Source organism: Alexandromys fortis, unplaced genomic scaffold (assembly GCF_014885135.2).
Source record: "Alexandromys fortis isolate MF-2015 unplaced genomic scaffold, M_Fortis_MF-2015_v1.1 scaffold_15, whole genome shotgun sequence".
Classification (NCBI taxonomy): domain Eukaryota; kingdom Metazoa; phylum Chordata; class Mammalia; order Rodentia; family Cricetidae; genus Alexandromys; species Alexandromys fortis.
This window is the reverse complement of record NW_026067911.1, coordinates 16674884-16686485: the sequence shown is the minus strand read 5'-3', so window position 1 is coordinate 16686485 and position 11602 is coordinate 16674884. Positions and strand designations below refer to the sequence as shown.

Below are 11602 nucleotides of genomic sequence, written 5' to 3'. Positions count from 1 at the left end.
ATCTCATTATAGATGGTTGTGAACCAGCATGTGGTTGCTGGGAATTGAACTCAGTACCTCTGGAAGAGCAGTCAGTGCACTTAAATACCGAGCCATCTCTCCAGCTCCCCCCACCCCCACTATCTACCCTTCCTAGAAATCTTTTTAAGAATAAAGCACCTACTGGGCGGTGGTGGTGGCACACGCCTTTAATCCCAGCACTCGGGAGGCAGAGGCAAGTGGATCTCTGTGAGTTCAAGGCCAGCCTGGTCTACAAGAGCTAGTTCCAGGACAGGCTCCAAAGCCACAGAGAAACCCTGTCTTGAAAAACCAAAAAAAAAAAAAAAAAAAAACAAAAAAAAAACAAAAAAACCAAAGAATTAAGTACCTACATTCCAAAAACTTTAGGGCTGGAGAGATGCCTCTGTGATGAAGAGTGCTAACTGCTCTTGCAGATGACCTGGGTCTGGATCCTAGCACAGGGACTCAGAAGCGTCTGTAACTGTAGCCCCTGCAGATGACACCCTCTTCTGACTTCCCAGGGCACCAGGCACACATGTGTCGCACATACATATATTCAGGCAAACCATTCATACACATAAATAGATCTAAGAAAATTAAAAGGATCAATCAATATCAGAAGCCAAATTCTTGGGACCCATATAGTGCTGCTCACAACCTCCTGTAACTCCAGCTCAATGGGACCCAATATCCTCCTATGACTGCCTCAGGAATCTGCACGCGTGTACAGACACATACACATAAGCAAACAAACCCTATATCCGAGAGAGATTTTAAACAGCTGCACTAGTCTCAACCTGCCCTTCTTTCTCACAGATACAAGGTTTTTTGCTTGTAAGACAGAATCAGCTAAAGCTCTAAAGAAAAGCGGGTGCTATTATCTTAGGTCTTGCAAGCATGCCTGTCCTGTCCTCAAAGTGAAGCAGACTTGATCAGAAGCAATCCAGGAACAACACCCAGGGCATATTTGTTTAGATTTCCCCCTGATTTGTGTTGCTGCTGTTTGGAGAGAGGACCTTATTGTGCAGACTAGGCAGGCCTCAAACATGACATCTTCTGGCCTCAGCCTCTTGAGGTCTGGTCCACAAGCTCACTTTTCAAGGGTATTTCTGAGCAGGGAAATGAAGCGTTATGACGGAGAACACAGAAGGAAGGAAGGCAGCTTCCCTTACCTTTGGCATACAGAGTGGTCTCCACTGGCTTTCTCATTCTACAGAGAGGCCTACTAACTGCCACTTTCCAGATCCCCTTCCCACTTAGAGCCAGGCAAACTGGGAAGGTAGTTCAGTGGCCGTGTTCACCTAGTGTTCAAGAGGCACAGGATTCAATGTCCAGCACCGGATTAAAAAGACTTGTAGGAAGGGCAGATAAAAAAGGGAGACACAGGAAGGCTGAGAAACAATGCTCTAGGACTAAGGGACTTTCCAGAATCGTCATCCTAACCCTTCTTGCTGTTCTGAGGACTGAAGGAAGAGCTGTACCAATGAGTAACATTCTCTGGCTTTAGAGACAGGATCTTACACTTCCCAGGCTGGCCTTAGACTGGCTATATAGTGAGGACACGGATCCTTCTTCCACGGATGGCTCACACTACTCAAATTCTCAAGATGCAGTGACTTTAAACCAGGCGGTGGTGGCACACGCCTTTAATCCCAGCACTCGGGAGGCAGAGGCAGGCGGATCTCTGAGTTCCCAGCCTGGTCTACAAGAGCTAGTTCCAGGACAGGCTCCAAAGCTACAGAGAAACCCTGTCTCAAAAAAAGGGTTGGGGAGAGAGACTTTTTTCTAGTTTTCCACACACCCTACCATCTCATACCAATCTCCGTTCATAAAGGTGTCAGAAATGCATCAATATGTTAATTGTTTAGGGTCTGATAGAATATTCATGGGTATTACAATGGTATTCATATGCTATGTCTCTAAACTATTTTCAAAAGCTTAAGGCCCAAATACAACCTTCTCTGGAAAAAAAAAAAAAACCTGCATCAATAAAAAATTTAGGCAGGCTTCTAAGGTCCTTAGTGAAGTGAGTCTCCTTAAACCCTCCACATAGCCATGCCAGAACATCACCAAATGTCCAGGCTCAACTTACAGCTATCAAAGTTCAGAAAACCCGAGTGGGCCCCTGACATTTTCTGACACGGGGGAAAAAGAAAATGTTCATTGAACATTTGTACTCTTCATCTTTCTCCGAACACTCTGGTCTAATCTGACATGCTGAGTTCACCTTGAGAGCGTTTCAAGTGTTACTCAAGGCCATTAGTTAGTCTTCCTTCTACAGGAAGACCCTAGTATAGAACCTAACAAATCTAAAGGCTAGGGATGTAGCTCAATGCCTCAGAATTGTCTGCCATGTGTAAGAAAGGCTCCCAAGTCAACCCTCAGCACGGCAAAAACCAACAAAACACAAAAGAGACAACCAGGTTACCAAATGGTTTTACCTGGGCTAAACACCCAGGTGGATCATTCCTCAAGTTTCAAGTATTTCCTGAAGTACAATGACCACGATTTAAGAGGCTACAGAAGCCCTGTTAAGTTCTGAGAGTCAGAGGTAACCTTTAACATGCGGCTGTCAATCTCCCTTCTTCCTCCTTTTTCCAAGACACTAGGACAGTTGTCTTTCAGGCAAAGCTTGTTCTTTCAGAATCTTCTCCATGGTGCCTTACACTTCTAAGTAGCAGCTGGCGTTGAAGGTAAGGTTCTTGCTGCTCTTCCCCAGGGCCTATATAGTGGCTTACAACCACCCAGTAACTCCAATTCCAGGAAACCCAGGATCTTCTGACCTCCTCAGGCGCCCATGTACATGGTGCACTGACATAAATGCAAACAAAATACCCATACACAAAATAAAATTAGAGAGGAGAAAAGAATCCCTTGGTAAAGCTCAGAAAATGGCCCTGACCCCATGGAAGCACGGGAGACACTTGCTGAACAGAATTCATCAGGTGTCTTTTGAGGAAACAAATCTGTAACTGTGCACTTGACACTAAAAGTGCATTTCCTGAAGTGCTCTCCCTGTCCCACCACTACCCCTTCTCCAGTGGGCACTCTCTTCTTCCAGGGCTTCAAAGTTCTCCCCCAACAAATCCGGCAGCGATGACTGTTCAAGTCCTGCTGGGAACAGCGTGTGGACCAGTAGGTATTCAGTTCCACAGTTAGTAGATACAGTGCTATCAGCTGCAGCTGATGTGCTAATCTCTTCTAGATGACCTCTGGCGTGAAGACACAGCCAGCAAGGTCAAAGGATTTGCAAATGTCCGTGCATTGATTTTGATTCTAGAGCCACGGTTGTTAACACCCCCCACCCCACCCCCACCCCCTAACCCTGGCCTATATTTAAACTTACCATTGAACACTACAGGGAAACGCTACCTCAGTCCTCCACAAGAAAAGCATTTACTCTGTAGAAGTCTGATAAATTACAAGCTTTCCCGTTCCTTCTTTCTCATAAACAGCTTCCTCACATAGCTTAGGGGCCTACTAAATAAAGCTGCTTCTCAACGGAGCTGGTATTTACCTCTAAAACTGAACTCAGGAAAAAAAAAAAAAAGGCAGTGTTCCAGCGGTGGACTCTTCATGAACCAACGAGGAGGGAGAGACAGGAGAACAGCATTTCCAAGCCCACAGGTGACCACAGCACAGTCACGGTGGCAACTGCTGCCTCATTGAGGGATGCTGTCTTTGCTTTAGAGGAAAGCGACAGGGCTGCTAAGATCACCCCCCAAGGTTCCCTTTTAAGCCCATGCAATATAATATGTGGGAACTCAAAAGGGGCTGCGTTCATTCCCTGAGTACATCCAATGGCAGAATGCAAGTGAGACATGAATGTGTTGGGGGACTTGTTTGGGGCACTTAGGGGCAGCCTGCTTGCTTGGCCTAGTGGCCCATGTCTGTAAAGGAATAATAATCAGAGAATTGAGGTTATCTGTGGCCACAAAGAAAGTTTAAGATCAGCCTTAGACAACATAAGACCCTTTCTCAAAAAGGAAAAAAAAAATCTACTTAACACGAGCAAGGATCTAGGCCTAACCCTAAGAGAGAAAAGCAAAGGTGGAGGGGCTGGAGACAGCTGAGTCCTGCAGCTCTTCCAGGACTCTCTGAGATCAGGCGGTCGCAGAACCATCCCTAGCTCCAGCCCCAGGATATGATGCCCTCTTCTGGGCTCCTCGGGTACTCCCACATGTGTGGCATAAAAAACATACGAAGATTTAAAAATGATTTAAAAAGTGAGCAAGAAGAAATAAAGGAATTTGGGGTTCTGCTATTTCTCTTCAATAATATGGAACCTGGGTACAACCATTCAAAAAATTTTTTTTTGTTTGCTTGTTTTTTTGAGACAAGGTTTCTCTGGTTGTTCTGGAACTAGCTCCGTAAACCAGGCTGGCCTCAAACTCAGATCCGCCTGCTTCTCTCTGCCTCCCACCACTTGGTCTACAAGAGCTAGTTCCAGGAGGCTCCAAAGTCAGAGAAACCCTGTCTCAAAAAAACCAAAACCAAACCAAACCAAACCTTTGTGAAATCCCCCTCCCTTAAGGAGAAGTGAGAAGAAGCACACACAGTTCTGGAACTCATTACTGGCAGCCCAGGCTAGCCTTGAATTCAAAAACTACTCCTAGCCAAGCAGCACAAGACTTGAATGCAGAGATCCAGGACAGTAAAGACTATATACATTAAGACCTTGTGTCAAAGAAGAAAAAAAAAACAAAAAACAAAAAACAAAAAAAAAAAACCCTCACCAAATCTGCTTAAATCTCACCAGTCTGAAAATTACTCTATGTTGTATATGTGTGCAGGCACATGTAGATGCCAGAGGACACCTTGGAGGAGGAGTTAGTCCTTCTACCACAGGGGTCCCTGGAATTGAACTTAGGTCTTCAGACTTGGTAGCAAGCATCTTTTACCACCCGAACCATCTCTTTGGCCCCAAATCTTACCTCTTAATGGATATAAAGCTCTTTTGAATAGCCTAAAGCCTAGAACCTTCAATATTATATATATTACAGAATCTCTATTAAAGCACCCGTGGCGGGGATAGTGTGCAAAGATCTTGACTGAAGGAGCAATAACTCAGCGTCTCCCCCAACAGCTGAAGGGAGAACTACAAGAAACAGGAAAGCTGCCCACCTCCTGTACTGTCTAAAACAGTCTAAGTACAGGGCAATCCCACAAGTTCCTTCTTTGTTGCCAGAGACTGAATTTAGGGCTTGGTGCGTGCTAAAGCCTATCACTTCCCCACCCTATGGATTAAAAATCATAAAACCAAGGGGTTTCTCCTCCCCTTCCCTAACTGTGCCAGCCCCAGGGTTTCTCAGTGTGGCCCTGGCTGTCCTGAAACTCTGTTGACCAGGCTGTCTTCAATTCAAGAGAGCCAGCCACCTGCCTAAGCCTCTGGACATGCATAAGCCATCCTACGAAGCCTGACACTGCAAATACTCTGCCCCCATTATCCAGTTCTTCTGCATCTGTATCACAAGCTACCTGTGTTCACAGATGTGTTTAATGAGGTTTCTGAAGGGAGGGGCGGGATTTAAAATTTGAGCTGGTACCAGACAACTTTCCCACCCTCAAATGTTCCTCTTGAAAACAACCAAATCCAGTTATTGGTGATACGCATCCCAACAGTTAGTTCATAATGTGCCAAATTTCTACAGACCTGGAGGTGGGGGCATGGCTCTGGATTCTCAAAAGTTCACCATCTCTAAAACAGTTTAACATTCTAATTTTTACTTTGGTATGGGGTGGGAGGGCACTCCAAATTTTTTTTTAATATTTATTTATTATGTATACAATATTCTTTCTGTGTGTATGTCTGCATGCCAGAAGAGGGCACCAGACCTCATTACAGATGGTTGTGAGCCACCATGTGGTTACTGGGAATTGAACTCAGAACCTTTGGAAGAGCAGGCAATACTCTCAAGGACTGAGCCACCTCTCCAGCCCTAGGCACTCCAAATCTTGATCCTCCTGTTTTTGCCTCCTGAGTGCTGGGATTACAGGTGTACGCCACCACACCCATTTAACACCTTAATTTAAAAAAAAAGGCACTCAAAATGTCTGCTAAAAATGTGATTATGGGCTGACGAGGGAGGGGGGCTTGATTGGGGGAGGGAAAAGGGAGGTGGTGGGGAAGAGACATAAATCTTTAATAAATTAATTAATTAATTAAAAAATGTGATTATGGTTTAAGGTTTTGGCTTCACCCAGCTGGGTGGTGGTGGCGGCCCTCCTCTGATCCCATTGCTAGGGAGGTAGAGGTTCGAGCCCAGCCTGTGGTGTACATAATTCAGTTCAAGAAGGAGAGTCAGAGGCGCAGAGGCGCACGTCGAGAACCTGTCTTGTTAAAAAGAAAGCTTCAATGAACCTATACTTCCTAGTGTGCAATCTGTCCTTTAACCAATCCAAAACTCCACCAAAACGTACCCTAGTAAAATAAGGATGGCCATACAGACGTGTTCGACGGCAATAACCTAATTTGAGGTAAGAGGCAAATTACACTTTCTAGAAAAATATTAGGGAGCAATTGCTAGTTTTGAAGGAGACTACATGAAATAATTGCTTTGATTTGAGGGAGAAACTATTAATTTAAAAGCCATACTTAATTTGTGTGTAGTTTATAGCCGCACAATCTGCCCTTAGGCAGAAAGAGGACTCTCAGAACACAAGGGTGATATATAGGACTGGCGTCTGGTGAAGGCTGATTTACAATTTCTTCACCCAGGGATTTACGAGTGGAAGCCCCAACCCACCCCCTCCAAAAAAAAAGAAAACCGTAAAAAGTCAACACGTGCTGGTACTAACGCGGATTAAAGAAGATTCGGAGCCCGTAGGCCCTCAAACCCACGATCAAGCATCATTTTCGGCCCCCACCCCCCAAAGATGCTCATAAGCATCTGGGCAAGCGAAGCGTAACTACCCTGCATCCGGGGGTAAAGCGAAGCAAAAGATGCGAGCATCTGGCGGTGACCGTGGCCTCCGGAGCTTCAGGTAGATGAGACACAAATACCGAAGCTGGCACCCTGAGCGGCGCCCCGCTTCCTCCCCGCCGCGACCAGAAGCGGGGGACCGGCACCCACGGCTGCCCATTCATTCGGCGCCCTCACTCACCTGTCCGGGGACGCGACCTAGCGGCGCCCGAGGCCGCCGCCTGCAGTCGCGGGGACGCGGGCCGGGGTCCGAGCACCGGCGGGGCGAGCGTGCGACGCGGGCCGGGCGCGAGCGAGCGGCGCAGGCCGGGGGCGTCCCTGAGCAGCAGGGCCGAGCAGAGCCGCCGCGGGCTCTGATACATGCCGGGCGCCGCCGCCTCCTCCGCCGCGCTGACGAGCCGGGCCGAGCGGGTGCGGGCGGGACCGGGGTCGCTGCGGGGCTCCTTCCTCCCCGTGCCTCGGCGCGGACCGGACGAGCGGAGATCCGGAAGGCAGACGCGGCGAAGGCGGCGGCAGATCACTGGGGCGCGCGGGCGGAGAGCCGAGGAGCAGCCGGCGAGCGGCGGCGGGGCGGGCGCTACCACGAGGTGGCCGGGGGGGGGATCCACGCGCACAGCCCGGGCGCAGTCGGCTCCTGCCGGGGATGGACCCGCTGGGACCAGAGAGAGACACGGAGAGGGAGACACCGGCTCGGCCACGGGGTGGAGAATGCGGAACGGCGGCGGTCGCGGGAATTTATTAGAGAGGCGTTCCGGGAGCGGGCGCCTCCTCCTGCCGGCTGCGATGGGAGGATCCACAGGCAGGGAATCCCGGGTTGGCTCCTGGGTGTGTGCGAGCGCGTGGTCTGTGAGGACGTCTGGCCAAGGCGGTCGACTCCGAAGCAGGGATGCGAATGTGTCACCGTGGAGCGCAGCCTGCTTCGGTGGCGGCGGCCAGAGCGGCTGAGCACGCGGCGGGCGTTAGAGCGTCGATCGGCGAGACTGCCAGAAGGTCTGTGAGAATGGCCGCTTGAGACGAGCCGTGCTTGGGGGTCTGGAATTCACACACCCGAGGGAAACGGCTCTTCAGTCACGGGAATCAGAAGACCTTGCGAGGACAGATTAGATCCGATGGGTGTTAACCGAATTTATAGAGGTCACAACCAGTGCCCCAAGCCAGGGCGAGCCGCCCATCCTCTGTGTGTGCTGGTGGTTCGCGCCTTTAATTCCAGGTCAGCTAGAGCTCCTCAGTGAAGTCCTGTCTCAAAAAAAAAAAAAAAAAAAAAAAAGAAAAAGAGAGAGAGAGAGAGAGAGAGAGAGAGAGAGAGAGAGAGAGAGAGAGAGAGAAACACACACACACACACACACCCACAAAATCTGAGCAGTAAGTGGCGAAAAGCAGGAAAAGGAGACTTACTTACTTAATGCGGCCGCTTTGGGAAGATTGTTAACTCTAGTGAGCCTTTTTCTGCCCTGCGAAGCCAGTTCCCAAATAACCACACGGAGAAAAGCTTGGCCTTAGGCTTGTCCCACTAGCTCTTTTTTTTTTTTTTTTTTTTTTTTTTTCCTTTCCCGATGCTGGGTTTCTCTGTGGCTTTGGAGCCGGTCCTGTCCTGGAACTAGCTCTGTAGACCAGGCTTGCCTCGAACTCATAGAGATCCGCCTGCCTGTCTCCCGAGTGCTGGGATTAAAGGCGTGCGCCACCATCGCCCGGCCCCACTAGCTCTTATAACTTAAACGAACCATATTTTTATTAACCTATGTTCTACCACGTGGCGTTTATCTCCCATTTTGCACCTATTTCCTCTCCATGTCTGGCTGACTGCTCTGCCTTTCTTTTTCCCAGAGTCCTCTCGGTTCCCAGGATTCTCGCTAACCTCTCCGCCTAGCGATTGACCATTCAGCTCTTTTATTAAACCAGTCACAGAGACACATCTTCCCACAGTCTACAAATACCCCACAACAGTTAACCTCCCCACAAATGGCTCTTTGGGGTCGGGGTCCTGAAGTAAGATTAAGGCTTAAATGTTGGGCCAGATCAAGGTGTGGTTCCCAACACTGGGCTTCAATCTCATCCTTTAAGGTGGTCTGATTAGGTAGAACTGTGTCAATTCTCCATCTGGGAGACAAATTCCTCTTCAGGCTGAGGCCTTTCCCTTTTCCCATCAGGAATCTTCTGTGGGAAATTCCCATTATTTTGGGGGGGTCCATTGTTTTATTAGTCTAAGATTCTCTCTCCTCTTTTACACACACACACACACACGCACGCACGCACGCACGCACGTTCTCTTTAGAATACCCTTATTTCTGCCAGATCTGTTGAATGGATGCTACGATGCAGGCAGAACTGTGTTTGAACTGGATATCATGTGATCCAGGAAAAGGCAGGGAAGGGCTGGTAGAGCACTTACTCAGCATGTGAAGGACCCTGGCTGCACCCTTCAGTCTCTAAGAAAGAGTGGGAAGGGAGCGGGGAGTCAGGAGAGAGAATAAAGAGGGCTTCTAACTTCGAGAAAGACTTACTTGAAGAAACATCTCAGGTAGATTGTGTAAGGGCTGACTAGCCAGCCAGCAATGGAAGGGGAACCTTGGACGAGTATCACCACCATCCAGGATTCAAACTGTTTGTCAGACCCGGGTTATAAATCTAACGCCCACAGATGGCGGATGAATCAGCTGGCAAGCTGATGCCAACATCTGGGGGAGGAACTTAGCTGGTCGTTGGGATCCCCGAGGCTGTTCTTAGGTGCACAGCGATCACACCCGAGTCATTCGGTGAGGCAAAGGATGCTTTGCAGCTACGACAAGATGTCACCAACGGTCGGTTTACAATTTAGGTAATGGACACGTCAGTGTTGACCCCCTTCCCCGCAACCCTCTTTTCCGCCTTCCCTTAACCCCACAAGCAAAGTTTATTCTTGAATAGGCAAGAAAATGAAAGCGTAGCGATGAATGAAAGAGCCAAAGAAAGTTGAGGAGCTAATTAACAAAATTTTAAAAGAGGTTTGAGTGGAGGTATCCTGTGTGGGTAGAGAAAGCTGCCCCGCCCCCAAAGCCATAGGTTGTTAGAGCTCCCAGTGCCAGCTGTGAGCTCCTATACAGATGGTTATCCGGGAAAGCTCCCGAAACCACTAAAGCAGTACAGGCAATTGCCACGGCTGTTGGTTGCCTACCCGAAATGACCGGTAAGACCCTGAAGTTATCATATATGTTAGCCACAGAACATGGAGAAATCCAACTGGAACTGGCCTGGAAGCTTCCTCCCAGTTAGCACTCTCAAGGCACTATACAGGCTGCTTGGGGAGGATCGTGGTCAACAGCCTTACTCAGTATGGAGCCAGTGGGCCCCAATACCAGGCAACCTGTTGGTGCAACACTGCCGAGTCTATTAAGGTGGTAATGGACCACTTTTCTCATTAGATTTGAGGCCTGCTCTGGAGGAGGAAATTCACTTCTGGCATTGCAAAGGCAGACAAAAGCCTGAGCAAGGAGAGGCCGTAGACCTTAGTAGGAAAGCTGTGTCTTTTTATTGTTTTATTAAATGGACATGACGTGCCTTTCAAATGGCCTTCTAAATAACCATGTTCCCGCCCGTTACGGCTGCTGTCAGCTTCGGTTAGAGGAGGCTCTTTTTGCAGTGGTCAGCGGTGACTGCAGAGACTCATAACTAGTCATAGTACAGAGAATTATTGCCCAGCCATAAAACTAGGACATCGGTGCCACCCTTCTCCTCCAAGGGTCAGGGAACACTGAAGAAGACGGGGAGAAAGCAAGAGGAGCTGGATGAGGTGGCCAATGCCTTTAATCCCTGAACAGAGGCCAGCCTGGTCTACAAATCGAGTTCCAGACAGCCACTCTGTCTGAAAAACAACAACAAAACTAACAAACAAACAAAGAAACAGGAGGGGAGGGGCTGTATGTAACTCTTCTTGAATACTTGTTTTTTGTTTGTTTATTTGTTTTGGTTTGTTGAGACGGGGGTTTCTCTGTAGCTTTGGAGACTGCCTTGGAAGGTGGGGTTTCAGGACAGCAGTACCTAGCATTGGTAAGACTTGAGGGTAGGGTGTCCATAGGGATTGTCATAAGGTAAAAACTGTGGGTAAGAAGTAAGTGTGGGGGTTGGAGGCTTAGCTGGAGGGTAGAGCAAACTTAGTGTGGGCAAAACCTCGGATTCTTCAGCAGGAGTGCAGGAAAGTCTGAGAAGGGGAACTGACTGAAGTGTGAAGACTTTCAGTAGTTCGGTGAGGTTGTACTTTCAAAGCTTATGGTTGCTTTGTGACTGGCCTGGAACTTTCTATGTAGATGAGGCTAGCCTCCAAGATACAGCACTCTGCCAGCCTCTGCTTCCTGAGTGCCACCAAGACCTGCTCAGAGTTGCTTTTTTTAAAAACATCATCTAGGAAGACCTAAGCTTTGAAACTAGTACAAGATACTTTGGGCTGTGGCCTACATTGAGTTCCTGGGTAGCAAGAGTGACATAGGAGACCCCAGTGTATTGGGGCGGGGGTATAGTAATGTCTAGAACAAATTACTCAGATGGCTATTTTGGAGGAGAGTTGGGAGGTAAAATTATGAGGACTTTTCTCTCTCTCCTTTCTCCCAATCTATCTTTTATTTTGCCTTTTTCTTTTCTTTTTTGGTTTTTCAAGATAGGGTTTCTCTGTGTAACAGCTCTGGCTGTCCTGAACTTGCTTTGTAGAC

The 11602-nt window shown here is 48.4% G+C and overlaps 1 protein-coding gene across 1 annotated transcript in view; it reads right to left on the bottom strand.

Moving 5' to 3' along the window:
- The window catches only part of Noct (nocturnin), an 18112-nt gene extending 10679 nt beyond the window's left edge, over positions 1-7433 (bottom strand). The window contains exon 1 of the mRNA XM_050138358.1: positions 7105-7433. Within this exon, the coding sequence (XP_049994315.1) occupies positions 7105-7285 (181 nt within the window). The 5' untranslated portion in view covers positions 7286-7433. The remainder of the gene's footprint in view (positions 1-7104) is intronic.
- Between the last annotated feature and the right edge of the window lie 4169 nt (positions 7434-11602).